The sequence below is a fragment of the Coturnix japonica genome, chromosome 1, assembly GCF_054131305.1.
Source record: "Coturnix japonica strain WE chromosome 1, WE-NBRP24, whole genome shotgun sequence".
In the NCBI taxonomy this organism is placed as follows: domain Eukaryota; kingdom Metazoa; phylum Chordata; class Aves; order Galliformes; family Phasianidae; genus Coturnix; species Coturnix japonica.
In genome coordinates this window covers 31,912,072-31,936,089 of record NC_140663.1, presented here as the reverse complement: position 1 = coordinate 31,936,089, position 24,018 = coordinate 31,912,072, and the positions used below count along the sequence as shown (strand labels likewise).

Below are 24,018 nucleotides of genomic sequence, written 5' to 3'. Positions count from 1 at the left end.
CACTGTGATGGCCAGATACAGCCTTCCCTTCTTTTGGATGCCATCTTAAACGGAGCTATTACTGGCAGTTAATGTTGCTAACTGTCCCAGCCTATTTCAGCCATGGAGCAGGAAAGCAAACTCAGTTTTGCTTGTTGCCTTGTAAGTACCTCACACACCTTTCTGTTAAAGGTGACTAGATTCTGCAAAAACACAGGTCACAGGTATCAATGGTAAGCTGCAAACTTCTCCACTGACAGATGACCTCAGCAAACAGCCTGTTTACAAAAGAGTGACTTCAAAATAACCTTCTGTGCATAGAACTGTGAAATCAATCTCACAAGTCAGTCACCCTCAAGTCAATGGTACATAGAAGCCACTCATTCCATTCTCTTCAAATCAGGCATGAATTTATTCTGGGCGGCTTCAGGTAGCCAAGAAAATGGCTCACCCCAAAAAAACAAAGGTATACTTTATTTTTAGAAAAACAAACAAACAAACAGAAAGGATTGATTAGAGTTTTACTGAGTCATTGATGACAAAAATATTCAGCACTGTGAGGTTAAAGAGAGAAGAATAAGTCATGTCCCAAAACATCAAATTTCCACACCGTTAAGACATTCCCCTAGGATGTAACAGAGCCCAGTTCAAATATGCAATGTAATTAATTAGTTTTACAGAGTATGACAGCTCTCCACAGTAACTAAGACACGGCACACCAGTAAGTATCTTCTTATTTTGAACAAAAATTGGAGTGCAAGGTAACAAAGTTCAAGGCCTCATCAACTGCCTGATTGCAAGCAAAGAGACAAAAAGCACTGTTATACACATGTATTTTTATTACTGAAGAGACTGAGATATTCTGATGATGGGAGCTCCCAGTACTTAGCACAGATATTCTATCTGAAACATTAGATATCCCAAAGCTCCACATCCAGTTTACATCTTGAGGTGTTTAGATGGAGCCCTTTCTCAGTCTGTCCCCACTGTGACATCAAGGTCACAGAACTGAATATTCGCATATTCTGCCATAGCTGTTAGGAGAAAGAAGATAAAGCAAAGATGGCACTGCAGTAATTTACCCAGCCTTGTTGAAACAGCAGCAAATCGTAGAATCATAGAATGGCTTGGGTTGGAAGAGATCTGAAACACCATCTAGTTCCAATGCCTTCCTGAGGGCAGGGCTGATACCCACTAGATCAGGTGGATCAGGGCCCCATCCAACCTGGCCTTGAACAGCTCCAAGGATGGGGCAACCACTTCTCTGGGCAACCTGTGCTATTGCCTCACCACCCTCTGGGTAAAGAAATCCTGCACACCTAACAGAAATCTCCCATCTTTTAGTTTAAAATTATTTCCCTTTATTCTATCACTATCAAAACATGTAAAACATCTAATTCTAGTTCTTTTCTATAAGGATCTATAAATCAGCTAGGAAGGCTGCCAATTTTCTAATCTTCCTTTCAGTGCCCTCTCCAGAAAGCCCTTCTCCACACCTGCTCTGGAGTCCAACCCTTTGGATCAATGCTATGAAATCACTATCCACCTTTTTCCAGTGAATTTAAAGTTTTTTGTATTTTCTTTGCTATTGTATGATGATTTATAATGATGTTTTAATGCATGTAAATAATTCCTGTTTTTGAAAGAATCAAACATTTACTAACACCTGATGGTTCCATTTTCCTCAATAACGTGCCACAAACCGGCTTTATGCAGGCTGACCTCTTTGTATAAAGTATTGCATGTATTCACAGCACCACACATGAAAGGAACAGTCTAAAAACACATCCCCACTTTCTTGTTTGAGACCGTACCTTGTCAACCATGAGGAAGTTTTCTATTTTTTCGCCATCATTAAAAGCGACATCTCCAGCTTCTCTAACAGCCTGAGGTAAAAGCTCCTTCACTTCCTGTGCTATTATTCCTGTTCACAAGATAACAGAAACTAAAGTCAGGAAGTGCAGTGACACACCACTGATCATGACTGTGTGTTTAAACTGAGTTGTCCGTCCTGAAAGCTACAAATAGGGTCAAACATATTCTTGAGTGTTTCTATGGTAGGAAAATCCATGATTTCACAATTTTTTTCTATTCTACAGAAAACAATCAGAAACCTTCAAAAATCCCTTCCTATTTCTCTGCCATAAGAAAAAAATTGTTTCTGATTCTGCACTTCACTGTTGTTACACCTCTGGAAAAATTATCACCTGAATTTAATAATTGAAATAGCAGCTGGAAAAACACCAGAAATGCTTAATTTCAGCACTTCTAACTCACAAGAAAAACACAGAAAAGTAAGCAATTGTAGCATTCTAGAAATGAGGATGAAATAGCAGAATTTTAAAAGGCATTAGAGCACAATGACCAACAGTGGGTATAAATGAAAACTGGCAACAGATCGGACTGAATACCTGTTTCGTGAGTATTTTCTATTCCCATAACAGATGCAAATTCAGGCTTGTAGTCATACTCCACCAGTCGCATTTGTGTTATTCTTCTTAACTGCTCATTTGTATCGACCTAGTTGGAAAATCACCAAGATTAATGTGTTGAAGCACCAAGAATAGTAGTGGCCTTTAGGTCTTCACTGACCTAGCAACAAGCCTGATATGGTCATTGGTTCAATCTCAGCATCAAACAATATGAACAGTGTTCCCACTCCACATTAGCAGAGTACTATTTGTATTTGTATTGCCAGCTACCCTTCAGTCAAAAAAAAAAAAAAGACAATTACAGATACCCCCAACTTCTACGGTCAGCCTCCCAAAGGCCACTGGTCATGGCTCTACAGAGCACACTGGCATACTGCATTTCCTTAGGGCAGAATTTCAGCACACTCAAGTTAAAGGCACTGCTTCACATATCAGAACAATATCCATAAACATGCTGTGGTGCAAACACAAAAGCCCTGAATACTCCATAGCCCTCACCTCCCGGATATTCTCTTTTGCTCGGCTGTCAGATGGATGCATGACTCTGCCCATAACTTTTGCATTTCCACAGACAACCAGTGCTTCGTCTGGTGCATCTGTGTTAATTCCTACTCGACCGTGACAGACTACTGTCTCTGGAACATGTCCTCGCTGCCACAACACATCACTGTCATTCTCAAACTGCCCTGGGTTAGATGCCTGCAGGAAAAAAATAAAATAAAAATATGTATTTAAAAATACAGTATAGCATAGATGTAGTGTTGCTGTATTCCATTGCTCCAGTTCCTGGAGAGGACACCGTCTGGAAATGCAAATCATGACAACTATCCAGTTAACCAATTGTCATTTTCAGCGAGGGATACGAATGTAAACGCTCTCAAAGATCCTCTAAAATACTCCATAATGTTCAAAAGGAATTCACATTAGAAATTTCATGTCAAGGAACCGGTGTCTTTCAAAGAACACACACACAAAAATAGGTATAATTAGAAAAATCATTTGCTTTCCATTATTAATTTTGTTGATTTATTTATTCCTTTTATTTTTTAATGCTGAATTCACTCTCAAATTTGAGCCTGACTAGGGGATGACCGCAGCAAGAAATTCGGGTGTAATTAAAGAAGCCCCGGTTTTTCACAAGCTTTTGACATCTACAATGCACTGTGTTGTGTGCACTTATCACTGTTTGCCTCAATTAGAGCATGACCTGATACGCCTGATAACCACTATTCAGATGGTAGTTACGTTATGTTATGTCTCAGGGTACAAAGGAACAGAACAGGAACCACTTTCTGCAGCAGTGTGTTTGTAGAGCTTTGCTCCATTAAAAGAACCACCGTCTAGCTCAGGAGCCACTGAAACCCTGTCAGATGTCTGGAAAACCACTTTTTATTTAAATATATACTCTCCAGCTTTCTTGTTGACATTTTCACTGCTTTAAATCACAACCAGTGCTGTTCGTTCTGCTTTTCTGCCTTATTTTTCTTTGGCTGGAAGGGTGGGCAGGCTTGCCATATCTCATTCACTGGATTTCTTACAAAAACCTCTGTTCACACATGCATCAAAGAAGAGTTCTTCACTGAAATTTCAACAGAATCTCACATTAAAAATTGGAGAATGTACTTTTCTAAATCTTTGTCAAAAAATATTTATCATGTAGAAATAAAGCGAATCCCAAGAAGGAATCAGATGTGAGAATCCAATGGCTGTCCCACATCAGCAGGGAGACAACATTTGTAATGTTGCCATATTCAGAAAAATTCAGAGAGCATTACTGTGGATATTTATGACCAACAACAACAACAAAGACACAGACATACAGAAACGATACAAACACGATGTGTCGGTGCACTGAAATGGAAGAACACACAGCAGCAGCCAGAATGATAAAACTCTATAAAATACTATGGAAATTTCAAACTAGGTCCAACACAGTCCTGCACTTAACACCAACACAGAAAAGGGGCTGGAACTGTAAGCATTTGGAAGCCCTTACCTGCCCTTCGCAGTGCCATTAAAACCCCATTCACAATGGAGCCCTGTGCTTTCTCTCTCAACAAACCATAGCCCAAACCCTAGATGGGGCCCAGATCCAACACAGACTCCCATGTACAACTCCCATGAAAAAAAGAGGCCAGGAATAAATGTTTTAGAAGCCCTAACCTTCTGTTTGCAGGGTTTTCTCACACTAAGGTATTCTAGAGCTCCATGGTACCTCAGTTTTCAAACATTAACTCCATCTTTAGTCAGTGCTCAGGAACAACACAGACCCCTCAGATATGGCCCACACAAAAGAAAAAGGACTTGAAAGTAACTCACGTATTCAGTTGCATCCCTTACTTTATTTCTCTCTCTAACACCCAACTGGAACCTTAATCCAAACTGCTGAGAGAAGCTAAGTGCCTGCATGGCTTTTAGATTCCTTGCACAGCATATCCGTAGTTCCTGTTACATTATGCCTATGACTTTTTTTTTTATCTTTTCCAAGCCTCAGTGAAGGCTACAGCTGAATATTAAAAGGATAATGTTTTCAATCCCCTTATCCATATAAAGGTAAAAAATGATGAGAGATAAATTTTCCCTATTAATGTTTTGAAACATGAATTACAATAAACAACTTAAGAGCTCATACACACAGGAAAGTGCCACCAACAGGTCTTAATCTTTTAAGAGTTACCTGTCCTTCTTTGCTTGCCCTACATCTAACATTTAAAAATCCTGGTAATTACAAGACAGCAATGTATTCATATCATACGCAACTGATATTTTTTTCTAATTATTTTTTATTCAGTAGTAATTTCTTTAACCCCAAGGATCCCTCCCAACAATCTTCTGTCAAAGTAGTAAATGTGAAAGCAATATAAGTTTCTACCTACCCTTACAATGATCTTTTCAGAGATATTTGCAGACAGCAAGTAGAATTGGTCCTGAGAGGCGGCATACAGTCCAACCACCAGCATGAAGTATCTAATTTGAAATTGATTTAATGGAGAAAAAAAAATTGTCACTTTGTCTGCCTTAAAGCAGATACCCAGTATCAAACATTTTGAAAGCAATGAACCACAAGATTTGGCAACGTGGAGCTGCACAAAGTTCAGCTCCATTATAGAGTGGATGTTCTTTCCACTTCCTGCACACTGCCCAATCAGCTACAGCAATACCTTTGGTCAGGATTAGGTTTCCCCTTTTTTCTCATGTTATTTGCTGTTGTTTCACTGAAATGCAGCCTTCCCAATGTCACTTTGGTTATCTGATCCCCTGGCAGATCGACTCTAAAACGGGAAAAGAAACAAGATAAGCGGAATAAGAGTTTGGAGATCTACCTGGCTCTACCCAGATTTCTTCAAACTCATTAAATCAGTCTTAGGAGAAACTGACAAACAACAGAGGAACTCCAGTAAAAATGCAGCAAGCCTGGTTTTGTGAAAGAGCTTTAAAATCACAATGATTATATCAAATAAATAGAGAAAGGAAAGAGAGGGAGAAATTGCTCTTATTAGTAAGAATCGTCGTTTCTTGGTCTATTTGTACATGATCTTGAACATAATAAAACCACAAGAAAAACTCTTACAGAAAGGGTAGTTAAGCACTGGAATAGGCTCCCCAGGTAGGTGGTTGAGTTACCAACCCTAGATGTGTTTAAAAGTCGTTTGGATGTGGTGCTCAGAGATATGATTTAGCAGAGGGTTGTTAGTTAGGGTAGCATGGATGGGTTGCGGTTGGACTTCATGATCTTTGAGGTCTTTTCCAACCTGAGCAATTCTATGATTCTATATGATAAGAATCTATTGCCTGCCAAGGGCATCATTTCTTACTATTGGATTTGAATGTACACATCAAAATAAAATAAATGAATAAAATAAAAATAAATAAAATAAATTTTACTGCTTGACTTTGGTTCATTTGCATCTGATTTGTGTGTTTGAAAGCATAAAATGTTCATGTATGACTCAAATGCACTGCAGCACCACTCTTGTAAGTGATAAATAATGACGTTAAAGAGTTTGTATGGAAGAAAAAAAAACAGGCCACCTTCCATCTTCTCATCTGCCATGGGTGAAAATTGCACCATCATCACACATGAAACAATTGGCATGCACCCACATGCATCACTTTTCAGAATGTAAAAAGAATGATAATGTTATGGTAGTTATGCAAAAATCCAGTTCTCTGTCCCAATTCAGTTTTGCAGACTGCATATTGGCATATTGCAGCCTTTGTCACAGCACCATCCTGTCAAACTTGACACTGGCTTATCTTTTTTTTGGCTCTAAGGCTTATTCAATTATTTATAAAGAACAGATCAGCTCCAACAGGAGACACGCCACAAAAACAAACAGTGATTCTGCCACTGACTAAGATGCAGAAGAATGGCAGACAGTTCCCAGGAGAAGTTGCACACACGTTTGTAGCAGAGCTGCTTCCCCTTAAAAGCACTGCAAACACACCTCATCCTTGTGTAGCCTCATGTGCACGTAGCACAGGAACAGGAGAACTACTTACATTTCTTAAGATGGGAAATGCATCCACCACCCAGCTTTAGTGCCACACAACAGTGCTGCCAGCTGAGTACAAATACTTTGGATGGATATACTTAATACATTTGTAAAGCTGCCAATTTTCTTCCTTAGTGAAAGAGTACCAGGTGTATATCTGCAATTCTATCTGCTCACCCAGAATGAAACGGAATGAAGATCAGAAGACTGCTTTAGAGATACTGTGAGTTTCCAAGAAAGAAATGTGTCAAACTGAAATAAAACTGAATAAATTCCTCTGAATTCTTACCTAACAGGATTGAAAGTCTTTTTGCTTCGATCTGACTGAGATTGCTCAATCGCAATTGTTTGATTTGGAGCTTCCATCTACAAAAAAAAAAAAAATTGACAATAATATTAAACTCTGAAACACATGAAATTGGAAGTGAAAAATTGGTAATACCTGTTAGAAAGAAGAAAATTTCACACTAATTCTCTCTATGTAAGACCATGGACTCATACTGGCTGGGAACATTTTGGTTCTTAGGATGAAAAACTGGCAAGAAGGAACATGGGCACTGAATTGGTTTTTTACATGTAAATGTTCAGGGGAAAAAAATAAAAAATTTTAAAAAGATTTGATTCATCTTTGATTTTCGAGCTTTTCTTTTAACACTTCTATTTGGCCAGTGGATAAACTGGCCACCTACACACCAACTGGCATCATTACACCACCCACAGAGGGAAGAAAATTCCAGACAGTGAGAGGGATGTGACTGAAACCACGAGTAAGACGAACGTTATGCCTTTCAGCATGTATCAAACACAAGCTCCCACAAAACATCACTCCCATTGCGTTCCACACAGAAGTCATTAGAAAATCAACAAGTTGTCTTTTATCAGTTCTTGGTCAAACATGCTTACAAAAATCCTACTCTATGGATGTATTAAAATTAAAAGCAGAGCATGAAAAGAGGATAAATACTTGCCCTTATTCCAAAAGCTTTCAAGTAAAACTTTTCTATTGGTTTCACCCCCAGCTGAGTTTTGACATATTTTGGATGACCAGTGATTCTAATATGGACTGTGATTTGGAAATGATTCTTCTTCTGGCACACAAAAGCATCGTCTGTCGCTGAAAAATTAAATCCTTTGTCTGTGACGATGTGATATCCTATGGCAGGTCTACGAAAACAAGAGAGGATAACAATTTTAAGTACAGGCATATTGTATCTTTAGTTCCTACTTTTTTGCATGGGTTAAAAACTCATCTGCTTTCATGAACAAAATGGGAGTGGAAATACATCACTCAATCACCAGTTCTACAGTTGTTTTCTTCTTAGTTTCTTCAAGGTGTAAGAATGAAAATGCATGTAAATGTTACTGTAATTCTCATCTGACACATTAAATGTTTGGAAAGCAGATGTGGGGAACTTACGTAACCTTCACTTATAACTCTGAAGATGCTATGAAGGAAAACTGTGCACCAAAGCACAACAAAACATTTTAGTTTATTCAAGCATTCATTACAACATTTCTATGAGCCACAGAGTTGAACTACTGCAGCAGACAGCAATTATCTCTGTTGATAGAAGCTACCGAGAAAGGTGAGTCTGGAATTTCAGTTTTAAGTGTGCAGGAATTACAATATAACTGGGCAGGCAGCAGATGAGAAGTCTCCCACCATCATCTCAGAGATTTATTGTAGCCACCAGTTGTATGTATAACAAGAATTACGAGTCCATCCAGATGGACACTTCATATCCCAGTGACATCTGAAGCACTGGGAGGTTTCTTACAGTTCTGCTTTATACAGGAATATTCTTAGTTCTTGACTGAACATTTTACCTACGTGTCTGTAGCCAGAAGACTTCAGTTATGTGAGCCCAGAGGTAAAACAGGCATTTTCTATTTCCACTTCTTTAATGCTTCAGGCCATTACATGCAATACGCTCAGTAAGTATATTCAATAACATGCTTGACAAAATAAATAAAAACTAACAGGTATTCAGGTTAAACTCATTTTTCTTTTCCTCTGAAATCCCTGAAGGGAAATCAGAAAACCTAGCATGAATTTCAAGCAGCGCTTGAAGTTGAGCTTATCTGATACATCCAAAAAACTCACATCCCACAACTGCTACACCTCCTTATATTCAGGAAGAACAAGGGATGACAAATGTAGCATTTATTCACATACAGTGCCAGAAAAAAGAAAGAAAAAATTTCTTTCCAAGTGCTTACAGCTTTTCATAGTTAGAGTTCAGTAAGCTGTTCCACTGAGAAGTTTGGTATAGGTGCCATGTTAGAGCTTGGCAGCATTTTTCCAAAGCTGCATTCTGTCCATCACTGTCATAGTCTTGCACTTCGGCAGCACAGTCCTTGAGAACTGCTATAGAGAGACAGAAATCCCGCATTAACATTTTTATATAATTACATACGTAAAGCACAAATTATTCCAAATATATTTAAATCTTAACCTTCCTTTACAGCTATTCCAATAGACCTTGTCCCAGAAAATAAAATTTTCCCCTTGCCTAATTTACAAAATATTACACAAGTAGCATTTCCTATTTTTATTATCTCCCAAAGGATGCTGAGTTCCTTTGGAACTGGGGGAGGGGAGGAACCAGCCCCAAATGGAGAGCTAAATAAGTAGATCTGTAAGAAGCTGTGCAAGAAGCAAAGTGGGACAAAGAAGTTCAGTGTAAGTACAAGAAGCAAAAGAAATACAGACATTTCCTATTCTCTCCAGTATGGGTTGAAACTGAATGTACTCATTGCAATACGTTCTTAGTTCCAGAGGTAGAAAGACAGTTTCCACTGTGGTTACCTGGTTAATGCTTTTTGGGTACATATGACAGTATTATGAGGCAAACAGTGTCAACTGTAATTCTTATAGATGTTTTACCTTTCATGCTGACAGAGGAAAATGCAGCAAGGGAGACAGATAAATGGGGTGCAGTAAGGATGGGAGAGAATTTGTTAGTAGGCACATAAACAAGGATATTTCTATGGCCTGCAGCAATACAGTGAGACAGAGCTCACCTTGAGCGGAACAATTTCAGACCAAAGCTTCACTTGTAAATCCCCATTTCTGACACACAAAAGGGGGTGAACATATTGAAAATTTAAAAACTAAAACTAAAATTAAACTAAACTAAACTAAACTAAACTAAAATAAAAATAAAATAAAAGTAAATACATTTGTACTTCTTTTCTAGAAGATTCCCATGCCTTTCCCCCCCCCCCCCCTCCAATGGTTGCACTGTTCTTCCCACTACGTGTGGATCTGTGAGATTTAATTATCACAGACTCCTAATGGTAGCATATTTAAAGCTGTGTCTTTGAAGTATTAAAACCAGCAGTAACAATTTTAGATACAGCGGAGCCTGCTCTGGAACTTCCTCTTTTCTCCTTCCAGCAGTGGCAGACTTAGAGAGCTAGTAACACCAATCAAACAAAAGGAGGCACCAAAGGCAAACTACCCACATAAACCCACCTGCTGCTCATTAATAAGAAATCTAAAAGACTTAGGCTTAGAAATAACTAACTCTAAAGAAATAACATGCAACTCTCACATTCTCCGTAAGGCTTAAAGTTCCTCAGGCAAACTGTAGAAAATGTATGGAGCTGATAAATTAGATCAAAAAGAGAAACTGTGATCTGTTTTGCTCACACACCAGATTAATTCCCTATTGGACTGACCCACATTTCTTTGCCCATTCTATTTAGCATGTCAGCAGAGTATGGTATCATCTGCAGGCTCACATGTTGAGAAGGGCACAATGTTTGGAGGGCAGGCAGTCAGAGGGAACAGGCTTCTAATATTTCACCTCTCTTTGCCAAATATAAGTAGGTCCTTATTTTCCAAAGCACTGAAAAGATGAACAGCTCCAAAGCTGGTAGTAGTAAATGGATTGTTAATACCTCTACCATTTCAGAGCCACTGGGACATACGCTCTTCGAATGCTCCAGCCTGCGGTATAAAATATCAAACTCTGTTTTCAAGGAATTGCTTACCTTGGCTGGAGCTGTTACACCAGACCTGAGGATCAGGGGTATCTCCCAGTAACTGTGAGAGCTTCCTTTTTGTGCCTGATGCTGTGGAAGTGCTTTTAAAAAACACGTTAAATTATTCATTCCAGTCTAAACACAGTTAATAGGTAATAATAGGTAATAGTTATAAGAGAACACCCCGCTATCACAATCTAATCATACCGTCACCCTGATTTTGATTTGCTGGGACCAGGAGATTGCTTATGACTTTTAAAAACTGAATTATACATTTTCCCTTCTAAAACGTAAATGAATATATTTTTACGTATCATGTTAATGGGGAACTTAATCTCTTGCAATGGTTTACAGGATGCAATCTGCAAAATCACAATATCCATATTAACAACATAGCATTTTCTTGAATGACTTTACTCCACTTTCTTATACAGAAAACAAAATACTCTCAGCTGCTATTAAACCAATCTGTTAATAAAGACATCTCAAGGGAAGACTGGTTGAACGTAATTTCTTAGAAAGTGAGATTTCAACATTTTCCCTTTCTGCGAAGGGGAAACCTTATTCCAAAACGTTTATATTATAAAATGGAATCTGGGTCATTCCTTGTGGCAAAAAACAAGCCAGCCACCAGGTCTCAGGTAGTCCTAATAGGCACGGATGTTTAGCTTTCTCCACATGTAGAAGAAAAGCCTGCTTGATTTGGTCAAAAATTCTACGCTAGGTTGAGCAGTATTTTGTATCTTAAGTTCCAATAATGAAAACACTTCCTTCAAAAATGATCATGACTAACTGGAATCTTCTACTGCAAAGGAAACAGTTAAAACATAACCAGCTTCGCCAAGGGACCGAGGCCCAGCTTCTTTTTTTCACATCACCAACATAACATGAAACTGACTTCCAGGCAGAGAAGGAGAAGGAGAATCTACGACCCCAAGACTAACAAGGATGAATTCCTATGATCTCCCAGCAACTGCACAGGTCCCGCCCTGGCACACATTGGTCAGTTCATTCTTAGTAGGTATCATGCTTGGTATCTACACTACCCAATGTATTTTATACAACCAAGTGTTCAGAACACACTAGTAGATGAACATGGCAGATGGTATATGAATACCACTGCACTTGCTTACATGGATGTGATGTTCTTTCCCTTTCATGCCATGTGTCAGAATACTTCCAAGACCCTTATGGTTAAATCCCTGCAATAAGCACTGCAAAACCCCTAACTGTTTTTATAATCCAGTTACCAGCTACCTGTGGATTCCTCCTTAGCACTGTATCTTTCTTAAAAATGACATGCATTCCCAGGCATTTTAATCCTAATTTTAATCGAGGTGTTTAAAGAACCCTCAAACCATAAGTTTCTCAAACACGTCTAAACACTGCCATCCTGTGGAAAACTCTGCACCCACAGGGATTTTACGCTGGGCAGTCACCACATCTTCTATGGGCTCCATTTTTTTGTACTGTGTCTCATCCCCTGTATAAAGGCTTTACCTAGAAATCTGAGATACATTTGGCTGAAAGTATGAATAATTAAAACCCATAGAGCTGGAGGATGTAGAGTTATTCCACGGAGTCACAGCATTATCTCTCTTCATACAGCAGCCCTGCGGAGTGCTACAAGGATGTCCACTGCTGTTGGGGTCAGAAGAAGTCTCCAGGAACCTGTAGGGAAGCTTGCTGGGTGCCACAGCTGATGGACATGGGAACAGAGACTGCTGCCCACTTGGCCACGTAGCATCACCCCATGTGGCTGCAAGCAAACAGACAAGACAGTAAATAGTAAAAAAAATTGAGCTGGAGACCTTCTTTACCAGCTTGGGGGAGCCAGAACTCACGTCACCTACTCTTGAGCTGTGGTGGAGAGTACGCTTCTGACCCGGAGTCTGGTGGAGAGTCTGGCAACTGCCTTTGCCTAGGAATGAAAAACAGATTTACATTTTCACTGAGAGAAGACACAGAGAACAGATCTCTCTTCCTCATGGAAATAAGGCAAAGCTAAAAGCAGTTGGAGGGGGACCACAAGGCTTCTTAGAATGGCTTTCAGGATACATTGCTTACCAAGGTTGCAGCCTCTTTTCACAGATCAATGACAACCTCCTCTTGCAGGGACACCCCATCGCCACCAATTCTTGACCAAACATCCCTCCAAGGCAGGGGACTCACACCCCGCTTCCCTCCCATGAGCTGCTCTTCAGTTACTTCTGGGCACACCAGAACACACGGACTCACAACAGCTCCATTCTCTCTAGACTACATTCTAAAGATCTTTAGCACCTTTCACCAACAACTTCTATGCCTAAATGGTGAAAGGATTAAAAGTAAAGACAACTAACAGGTCAGTCCCAGCAGCTTCTCAAAGCAAAGATTGATTTGAAAAGAAAAAAAGGCACAAAAAGCCCTGGCTACCATTGCTGATTAGTTGCATATAACACCCGGATTATCAGCTGGCAGAATCTTGACATGAACACTTGAAGGAAGAATAAATTTCAAGGTGTACTGGAAAGGGTTTAAGTGCTTGAGCAGCAGGAGCTGCAGGCTGCATGAAGAGAGGCAGCCATGAGCTGCCCAGTGCTAATCCCAGCTGACTGCAGGCAGTCCTGAGTGGTTCCAGGCAGTCCCAGTGCTCACAAAGTGCAGCAGACCATGCAGCACCACGTGCAGAACCACCACCCAGCAGCTCCCGTGTCACAGTGCAGGACAGTACCACGCTGCACCACATCCAAGCAGAGCTGGGCTGCCATCTGTGTATAGTGGCATGAGCAGAGGCTCATCTCTCACTTTGTGGTACATGAACAAGGAAGCAGGAGCACAGGAGGAACCCTCACACCCCTCTGTGAGGGAAGCTCTCCTGGCTCAGTTTAAAGAACTTCAGGAATGCTGTTCCATACAAGAACAAGCTTGTCTGTGGTATTTTACTGTGCAGCTGCCTTTTGATTTACAGGTGGAAATTGAATGCTTCCTTGTCTGCAGCTGATATGAGGAGCTTTGCTCTGTTTATGGCTCAACAGATACCTGAGAGCTCAGCCCCACTCTCACGCTTGAGGTTTGAAAGATGTTTCTTGATTATTTATTCTTTGGCACATTTATTTGATTATACTGTGATACCCCCCATAGAATTTGCTGTAGTATATGCTCTGGTTTAATTATTCACTTCTGGAGTTTCTCCTGTCAGACAGCATAAAGGATTACTTCCTTAGAGAGAAGTGTGGAACCAGACCATGATTTAAGGTAAGGCAAATCCCTCCTGAGTTGCTCACAGCAAGGTGTTCCCACACGACATCAAAACCAGTTCTTCCGTGCTGAATGTGGGAGCAGCCTAAGTCACCAGCAGACTGCTGCAGAGGCTGTGCTGCTGGCTGCTCAGGGAACCTGCTTTAGCATGGAGTTGGAATGGATCATCTCCAGAGGTCCCTTCAAACCCTTAAATTCTATGATTCAGTGAAAGGACATAATAAAGTGATCCTCAATTGCATCAGGAATGATGGAGGTTCAGAAATTGGCTCTTAACCCTTTCAGACATAGTTATGAGCTATAGGTTCCAACACTGCCTTGGAGCAGATTATTTTCTTGCATTTTTACTTTATGACCATGGCCAGAGAAAGAATCAAGTCATTATTCATGATTTAGAGTAGGTAGAAGCCTATTTAGACTACTGTGAATAAATACATGCAATGGCAAGTGTGTCCACAGTGAGAAATCCTGCAGGCTGCTTAGTTGCCCTATAAAAACATCCACTGCTGTTTTGCTCTTGGCAAACATCAGCACATTTGTAGTGTTTTGAATCTAACCACAGTCATATGACAGTTGTCTAGATGAACAGTTTGGGTCTGAAGTCTTTGATAGATCTGTGTTGCATAACCTTCCACCCTTAACCATGACCCCTTATATTACGTAGCCTTTGTAACTCTGAAAACAAGTCTCAGAAAAGATTAATGGTGAACTTCTCTGCTCTGAAGGGAGCATTAGGATAAAAGCAGTAGCCCTGTTTCCCTTAGACTGGGAGGTTTACATTAGTCTCTCAATTTATTATACATTAATCTCGTTTACATCATTTATTCTGCACATAAGCACTAAACTAGCACTTAGTTACATTAAAAAATAACAGCTTTGCATTTAATGCCATAATTAGCATAACAGTTGTGAATTGTCCCAGACTTCATTACCATCCGTTCTGTTGAACTGCAAAATAACACAGTTCCATTACTATCTGTTATTTATATTTCCAGCTTTCATGCAGTTTCAAGTATGGAAATAAGCACTCCACAATCCTATTGAACCTAAGAGATTTCAGGTCTGACTGCTGCTTTCAGATTTTAACCAGGGCAGCACCGAAAACAATTTAATTTGTTGCTATATTACTTACAAGGTTCCGAATTCTAAGTCACTGCTGATGAATTCTTCCAACATGCTTGTATCCACCGTGGGGTTTTCCAAGGCTCTGTGGACATCTTGCCCTGCAATCAAAGATGTCACTCTTGGAATCTGTGTTTTTGACATTGGTACACAGTTGTCAGTACTTCAGACTAAGGAATGCTGCCCGTTATCTCACACAAAGGAAAATAAGATCAATCCTGTCCTACCACAGGTGAGCATCTCATGTGTTACAGACAAGTCACACTTCTATTTGGAAGTATGGGCATATCCACTGGGGGATAAAGTATGACAGGAAATGCAGGGTTAAAGAGAGAAGGTGAAGATGACAGCACCAGTTTGTGCTGCTCATGAAGGCCTCACAGAATTACCACAGCAGGAGGAGGGGCTCCTTGTTTGTAACTACAAAAATAAGGTTTTGAAGATAACTTCATACTCCTTTATGTCGGGATCGAAACAGGTGACCAAATCAAAGCTCTGATGTCTCACAGATCTAGCATTCTGAACAGAAAGGTTCAGTACTTTGTCCTTTGCTGCTTGGTTACTGAAGGCTATAAACAGATTTGATGATTGCAAAGTCTGTGGAATTCACGAGTTCTTTTGTATAAAGTCAAGCAAGTCAGCCGGAACTCTCCTTCAGAAAAAGAAACAAAAGCAAACAAAACTGCTGCATGGGCTCACCACCTTTCCAGCAAGCCTTCTATAAATACAGGAGTGGCCAGTCAGAAAGAAAGATAAGGAAGTTCAAGTTACTGCTCTCTACAGTCATCTACCGGAGCTGGCCAACTCCATTCCACTGCTGCACAGGACAGAGTGGTGCAGCTCAAGAGCTGCAGGGCTCAGCCCAGAGCAGCTGACACCAGCTACTTCCCCTTCATCCTGCCACTACCTGGGACACAAGGTGCATAGCAGAAGTTGTACAGTTTCTTCTGCTTTCTGCTCTTGTCTCTGTCTGGTCTTGAAATGGTGGTGAGCTTCACTGTCAGCAAAAATGGCTTGAAAATACACAAAGCTCTGGCTTTCTTCAGCAACCTTCCTCAGACTTGAAAGCCTGTTCAAGGCACCTGGCCCTCATGCATAGTTAAAAAACTGTTGCAATTAATGTGTTTTTCCCTGCACCACAAAACCAAGAATTGCTTATTTTGACCAAGGTTGGAAACAAGGATTTCTGGCCATAAAAGGACAGGGCCTTCAATATGGGCATCCCACAGCTGAGAGAGTAGGCCTCTTGCAGCGCAATGGCAACAACAGCAGTACACCTCAATCCCTCTTAATCTCTCTGCTGTGCATAGCAGTTAAATGGGCAGAAGGAGAAGGATGGAAAAAAAGAGTTAAATCTATGCTGGCAGAGGACGGAAGCACACCAGCAAGCAGACAGACTGCCACTAATGAGAGTTTCATGGTACCAACCCACTGAATAAACAAACTACATTTGGCTGCACTGCAGAGCATAACTCTAATAATGTTTCTTTCTAAACGTACTTCCTTTCCTGTACTTGCATTGGCATCTGTTTCAGCAGAGGAGGAGCTGTTGGATCACATGCAAACTTATTCAAAACGCATCCATTTCACAGACCTTGATCACAGTAAGCACCTAAAACTTACAGGCTTTGGGATAAAATACATTGATATCTTGACTGAGAATTTGTTTACTGCTCTTTTTCACCCTGGTAGCATGCAAGCCAGATACCCAAAGTCACTACGAGGGCAAAGAACCACGTGTGTGTGCATGGAAAAGGGGACCCGCAACGTCAGCAGCCTTTATCAGCATGCTTGGGGATCTCTGCTCCCAGTCCACACTCCACACTACAACATGCCCTGGGCGAGTGCTGTCACTGCAGAGTATTGCCAGGGACCCAGTTCAATAAACAGTATCGTAAGCTGTCATCTGTGAGGAGCAAGGGAAGATGAAGGAGCAAGGCTGTGTTGTGACACAGCTTTTTCATACACAGCTGCATGCAGAACAGCCTGCAGTCATAGGCAACATAGGATCATATTTTGCCCATTTCTCAATCCAACCAGTATTCTGTTGCTCTTCCCTTTGATCTGAAATCCAAAGCCTCTCTTCTACATTGGCTTCCATTTCCCTGCCCATTCTCCCCTAGCCTTTCCCTGTTTCCAGCCACAAGCACCACAGTATGCTGATCGCTGTCCTACTTCATCTCTCTTTTTGGCAACCTCCAGCCACCAAGTTCCAGTAATCTGGCTCCTGAGCTCCACTTTATGTACTCCTGAAGCCAGCAGCCCCAGGCTCAATCCCTGAGTCACCTGCCTCATTAATTCTCCCAGCACTTCCCTGTAGAAGCCTTACCTACAACTGCATTGAAACCAGTTGCCTTCTTTCCAGTAAATTCTTATGCAAAGTAAAGGATGGGGGGGATGGTACTTTTGGTGTCTTCCTCAGAGTAAACATCTCAGAGAAAGTCAAACACACTCATGAATGTGGTTGAAACCACAGCCACCGCTTTCCAGAGGAGCCAGCAAATAACCAAGTTATTTGTGCTGTTTGTGTAAATAAATTCAGTCCATAACCAATAAAATATCCTCTCAAACAATTAGTATTGACTAAAACTGAGTGCTAAATTGATCATTACATGTCATTAAAAGAGCTATGCCAGGAAGTTCCTAGCCGAGTCCAGCTATTTGTAGTAAGATCTGTATCCCTGTATACAGGGAACAATCCTTAAATAAAGCTGGAGATATAAAAAACGACACATAAAACACATTCAATGCTAGTTATTACCTGTTTTATGGAGTACAAAATCATAAGGTTTGCTACAAACTCTTGCAACTTGAAGGAAATGTTTTCTTAAGAATTAATAACTAATCTTCATCTGAAGATACTTCACCTCTAAAACTCTTTGAGCCACTATAGAAGCTCAGTGGGAAGTCAAGCAGAACTTCACCAGCTTACACTGAGGTTAGACTTACACTAAGGGCTAATTAATAATTCCTTAAATTCTTTCACATGAAAGGACTCCAGGTATTGCTCACTATTTAAGTTGTGCCATAGCCCCACTCATTTTGACTGGAACAGACAAGAGTCATTGATAGAAGCAGCTCATCAATCAGAGCCAAGGACATGGAGCTCAGGCACATGGCAGCAAGAAGTAGGAAAGGATTTAGGTCAAAAACAGCTTCTACCTGGCAGAACTACAACCTGTGGGGACATACCACAGACCGCAGGTATTCAGAGGTGGGAGAAACTACAGCACTCCAAAAGGTAAAGAGTGAGCTTGTGTCAAGAAAAACAGATCTCCCCCAAAATATCAGCCTTTTCCAGTAATCTCACTGTGAGTACACAATTCCTCTTTAATTCCTGTTTTTAATCTCTCATCCTTAAAATAGTAGAAGAGGCCTTTTCTTTTTTCATGTTTAAAGTCATGCTTATTCTGTGGCTTCATTCATCTGCCAAGAGCACCAAACTATACTCGGTGTTATCCAGGCAGGACAAGGACTATAAAGAGAGGGTGTGATTCCACAACCAAGAAACTTCTTCAGATAGCAAAGGGCACTGAGGCCAAACACACGCATCTCAGACACCAATGTCTTCCAGCAATAAAAAAAAAAAAAAAAAGGCTAAATTTAACAGTGTAATTAGTTTGGCCTTCACTGAGTGTCTCAGCCTAATGATAACGTCAGCAGTAAGAGATTGCTCTGCTATGGAGGGGCAGACACTCTCCTTGGCAAACAGGGAGTTATGGAGTCAAGAATCCAAACATTTTAATAAGTATTAATTTTAATAGAAACAACAGAAGAGTTTTAGGTCAAAACTGAAGTATCCAGTGTGAAAGGAATGAAATTAGGCAGAAAACAACAAGCATACCAGAAGAGAAAAGCCATTTACTTCAGTAAGAAAAATCCAGGGTCAAGTCCCAGTCAGAGTCATATCTAATCTGTCTACTGAATACTGAAAGTAGGTATTGATAGGAAAACAGCTATTTAATTATGTCCTTTTTCTCGAGAACTCCAGACTGTCCTCTCTCAATAACATAAAGGCAAATTGATTATACAAATGACTGTCAAAACAAACACACAAGCCAAACCACCAGCTGTAGCGCTAAGCAGGTTCGGTGGAGCTAAGGCCTGCTTCAAAGGAATGCAAATCATGCTTCAAATGAGGCCCTTCCCATATACTAGTGTGGCACAGCAGAAATGCGTGTTTAGTAAAGGACCAAAACCTTTCAAGATGTTTCATCTTTCCTTTTACTTGATGGAACTGACAGAGCTTCTCCTTCTCTCTCCTCCCTATGCAGATGTTCTCCCCAGCTGCGCTCTGCAGTTAAATTAGTCTGGACAAATGCCTGGACAAATAATAGAATGAAAAAAAGAATACAGAAATATGGAATTGCAGAGTTAACATGGCAAAAAAAATTCAAGGTGAACTCTGCAGCAAGGAAAGAGTTAGAAAGTAAAAAAGATGCATAAAATTTTTAATTACATTATGGCAGGGTCTGAGCAAAGCAGTTTGATCAAGGAGTCTAGTAGAAATCATTTGTGGTAGCAGAAAGACAAAAGACTTGTCTGAGCGGGAAATGTCTTGGGGGAAAAGGCAGGACAGATCCCAGCCAAAGACAAAATAATGGCAATTATAATCAGGTATAGGAGTGGAAAGGACAACCATCTTTAACCCGACAGGATGAGCAGCAGCAAGGAGGGTGCTCCCCAACCTCATGAAGGTCATTGGGACTTCAGAAGCAAGAAGTTGCCAGGAGCCCTCTGCCCGTTCCCCATTTTCCTCCCAGCAGTCACCAGCACTGTCCCTCCCGTGGGCTCAGCCAGAGCCAACTTCTTCCTTTTCCTGCTCTCCCCAAAGGAAGAACGCACTGCAGTGCATCTCTACCGCTGGCGCTGTTTCATTCCAGGATCACATTACATGATTGCTTTGTGTAAACAGAGCTTTTGTTCGGGGGCCTTCTGTCTTCCTCCTTTCTTCTTCAATTCATCTCAAGCAATCCGTGTACTTTTGCTGCCATAATAGATTGTTGAGACTTTTAAAACTAAGCTAAGCTCTTACCTTCGAAGAACTGCTGTAAGGCTTCATTTTCTCCCACCACATCCATGACGAGCCACTGGAGGTCCTTTACTTTCCTGCTGCCAGCAGCGTCCTGCAGAGGAAACACGCCGTCCCCTCCCAGGCGATCAGGAACGTGCGAAGGAGCACATCGTGCTTCCAGCAGAGCTTTCAGCTGACTTCATCCCAGCTGCTCCTGTTCCTTCATACCAGCGTCAGGAAAATACTTCAACCCTGCTACACGTAAAGAGTTTGGAACGACGTCTGAGGCAAGATGAAGGCGATGTGCTTTCCTCAGTTCACTGCGCTCAATGCTCTTGTTTGAGGGACCTTTGGTCCCAGTACTGATCACAATTACACATGCGCAAAAAATGCGGCAATAAAAATTACTTATCTTGTCTCTGTACTTTCACACGGGTGATACAATTACAACTCCTGGTGAAAGACCAACAGCTCCACTGGCTGCAGGAGCAGCTTCGCCATATGCACTACATCCCACCTGAGCAGCTGAGCGCCAGGCTACCCAATGGCTTTAAGAACAGTTTCATCTTGCAGAGCAGATTATGGAGAAGAATCACATTATTGAAAGGAATTTAAACTACCGATTAGTCCGTCAGTCCCAGGCAAACCTATGGGAAAGTGAAAATTCAACTAGGGTGCTCAAAGCTAACAGCAGGACTCGTTTCCCTCCATCCCAGTTGGATCTAGTCCTTTGTAGTTCCAATACATGAAGATAGTCTCTGCGTAATAAACTTTAGATACCTTTTGTCTTGACACTATTACATAGGAAAAAGGAAAATCTCTTTGCTTTAATGAGCAACACTTGTAAAGGATTACTAAGTCAGAACAGCAGCAGCTATGAGCTATAATTTAACTACTGTTAGCTAATCCCGGAAACAGTTTGCTTTCATGATGTTAACCAAGGATTAACAATCCTTCAGGATGCATTTATAAGCCTAACATAACAGTAATAAATACAATTTGTTTTCTTAGACAGAGTAAAACCAGACTTCCTTAGCTCAACTGAAATAAGAAATAACACCTTCCTCTAGCAGCTGCAGTGAGAACTCTTCCGTTCTGCAGCAGAAACTTTATCTGCCACTGCTTTATCAGTACCTGTGATTGATAAATGGCTGTCACAGTCAGGACTCCAGTGTTTTTTCTAGGTCTTTTACATAGCAAATCTCCATGCATCGGGTTAATGTGGTAAGGTTTTGGTAACTGGGGCCTTAAAAGGGGTGGTCTGTGTGAAGAGCTCTGTCCGCAGTGGGGCTGTTGGAGCAGCCTGAGCTGCTCTGATTAAATCACAGTGCCCGTTCCCCTGCTCTGCTCGGGGAGAACGCAAAAGAGGTGGATGACAGGAAGGTGGTTTTAGTTTGCTTTTAGTTCTCATTGCTTTACTCTGTTTGAGTATGCAAAAAAAATCATATTAACCTCCCTTACATCAATTTTGTTTTGCCCACTAGGGTAACTGGTGAGCTATGTCCCTGCCCACATCTCAACTCACAAGCTTTTCTCCATTCTATTTCCTCCCCCCTATCCTTATGAGAAGGGAGAACAAGACCAACACAGTACTGCTGAGCCAGTGTGAAACCACCACAATACTATACATCCACAACTGTGTTCCACATATCCTATTGAATTTTCTGCCTTCAGCTTACACTGTTAACTGGGGAAAAAGGAGTAGCACCTGAACAAAGAACGTATCTTCCTTAAAAAGCCATGATCCATTTTCAGGCTGTCTCTGGAGCAAGCTGTGTGTGTGAAAAAGCCACTAACATTACCAGCAAACTACAATCAACATGTTAAAAAAAAATTTTTTTTAAATCATGCAATGGATATTTTGCAGATGTAAGGAGGGCTGTGGGAAATTGATTTATAAAACAATGGGAACAAAACTGCAAAAGAAAAGTAGAAAGATTCATATATAAAGGCATTAAAGCCAAAAAGAAAAAAGGTTTTTAGTAGTCACAGAGGGCTCAGGTAGATTTCTAACCAAAGAAAGACCCAAAGAGTGTCCAAGGTTATCTTATTGTTCCTTGATGTCTGAAAAGCACTCCTCTTTAAAGAGAAAGACAGATTTATTATGCTGTTGACAGCATAAATGTTTGCAGCATACAGTTCCTTGTATCACTTGGAAATGAAAAATACAGGAATGCAGCATTTAAAAGAATATCAAGACCTTCTAATTGTTAACTGGATTAGCACACACATACACACACACACACACAGATGATGCATACATGCATCTTAACAGTACACCACATCAGGCATTCATTCCCTCACCACAAAACCATCTTGGTTTCCAGTCTGAAATTGCTCAGCTTCTCAGGCAGGTTCACATCACTCTGCTTCACAAAGAACAGACAAGAGATGCTGCTTCAGACCAACGTTTATTTAATCAGAAGTCTTGTTTGTAAATGTAAACTACAATCACTAATACACCTGCAAGTGCTTACCACATTTGTTCAACTAGGTATTATATGGACACATATACAGCATAGGTCAGTTTAAAACAATCACAGTACTTCTTAGTGCAATCTGCCAAAGGAGAAAGATCTTGGACCCACTTTGTGGAAATAAATATCAAGTGACAAAAAAGATTCAGCAATTTTAGAGTTGTGTATCTTACATGAAGTTCATGCATGCCCAAGAGTAAAAAGATTTAGAGTTCTTCCTTGTAATAGCCAAGTTTTGCTAGTGACATCTCTCTTCTCAGCTGCATAACTTCCCAGAACATCTGATCCACTGAAAAAGACAGAAATACCACTGGATGCAATGAATTCAGCTGTGCGAGCTCTTGGTGCTTGGCTTTTAGGGAAAAAAATAGTTTGAAAATTCTAGAAAATGGTCATAGTAAAATACACTACATTTTAATTTATTCTTCTAAATGCTGATGTTTTTATCTAACCTGGGAAAAGAAATGCATCAGTGCTTTCAGTTTCAATTAATTACAGTTTCTTAATTGAACTCTTCTGCTTACTGACTCATTTTCTGTATAAAAGACTGCAAAGAGAAAGTAGAATTTGTCAGATAAGTAAAAATTGAAGGCCCCTTAGTTTTATTCTTTTACCTAGGCAGAAAATTTTAGCTAAATTTATTGTTTAAACGCTATCAAATCATTATGATTTCTACTTTTAGAGCGATAATAGCAAATGAAGAACAACCTCAATTCTGACACGCAGTCTACTTTTCAAATTCAGAATTAAGTAACATGGATGAGCAGTGTTTGCACAACCATCTTTTATATGGACTTACTGAAACCAAATTGCACACACACTTAAGCAAATTTCTGATTTACTGCCAAGATAAGAGTCTAAATAGGCAGCTGTTGGATATGCTGTTCTGACAGGAACAAAGCAACCAGGTAACTGGGGAGGAAGAATAGCAACAGAAGTAAAATCACCTTTCCCTTCTGCTGAGGGGGAGAACAGTGGGAAAAAAAAATCATGCCTTACACTAGCTAATACATTCGTACACAGAGCCCTCATCAAGAAAGCTTGCAATGCTACACTGAAGATTAAATGCTTGTTTTTCAGCTGCATTCAAATAAAATTACAGTCTGGTTTAATGTTTTAGGGTTGTTTTTTTGTTTGTTTTTTAATCAGTTCTACCTGCACAACCATCTGACAAAGAAGGGTTGCCTGAATTTTCAGTGCATGAAATAAGAAAAGATGTGTCTACACATTAAGAATTGCCCAGGTCAAACCAGCATAAGATTTTTTGA

The 24,018-nt window shown here is 40.5% G+C and overlaps 2 protein-coding genes across 10 annotated transcripts in view; both read right to left on the bottom strand.

Moving 5' to 3' along the window:
* MYRFL (myelin regulatory factor like) overlaps positions 1 to 20,486 on the bottom strand; it is a 34,875-nt gene extending 14,389 nt beyond the window's left edge. For 2 of the 4 annotated variants that reach the window (XR_014942302.1, XM_015856012.3), the window contains exons 1-13: positions 20,295 to 20,486; positions 15,270 to 15,360; positions 12,751 to 12,818; positions 12,398 to 12,656; positions 10,907 to 10,998; positions 9,128 to 9,275; positions 7,876 to 8,071; positions 7,197 to 7,273; positions 5,573 to 5,683; positions 5,288 to 5,378; positions 2,910 to 3,110; positions 2,391 to 2,499; positions 1,794 to 1,903 (exon numbers count right to left, since the gene is read on the bottom strand). Coding sequence is in view for 3 of the 4 variants with exons in the window: in XM_015856012.3 (XP_015711498.1) it covers positions 1,794 to 1,903; positions 2,391 to 2,499; positions 2,910 to 3,110; positions 5,288 to 5,378; positions 5,573 to 5,683; positions 7,197 to 7,273; positions 7,876 to 8,071; positions 9,128 to 9,275; positions 10,907 to 10,998; positions 12,398 to 12,656; positions 12,751 to 12,818; positions 15,270 to 15,360; positions 20,295 to 20,340 (1,599 nt within the window). In the remaining variant the exon portion in view is untranslated. Of the gene's footprint in view, positions 1 to 1,793; positions 1,904 to 2,390; positions 2,500 to 2,909; positions 3,111 to 5,287; positions 5,379 to 5,572; positions 5,684 to 7,196; positions 7,274 to 7,875; positions 8,072 to 9,127; positions 9,276 to 10,906; positions 10,999 to 12,397; positions 12,657 to 12,741; positions 12,819 to 15,269; positions 15,361 to 20,294 lie in introns of all 4 variants that reach the window. The other 2 variants (XM_015856023.3, XM_085536730.1) reach the window with 2 other exon arrangements.
* A 2,179-nt stretch (positions 20,487 to 22,665) lies between these two features.
* RAB3IP (RAB3A interacting protein) overlaps positions 22,666 to 24,018 on the bottom strand; it is a 28,362-nt gene continuing 27,009 nt past the window's right edge. For all 6 annotated transcript variants that reach the window (XM_015856066.3, XM_085536759.1, XM_085536744.1 and 3 more), the window contains one exon: positions 22,666 to 23,039. In XM_015856066.3, the coding sequence (XP_015711552.1) occupies positions 22,957 to 23,039 (83 nt within the window). In that variant the 3' untranslated portion in view covers positions 22,666 to 22,956. The remainder of the gene's footprint in view (positions 23,040 to 24,018) is intronic.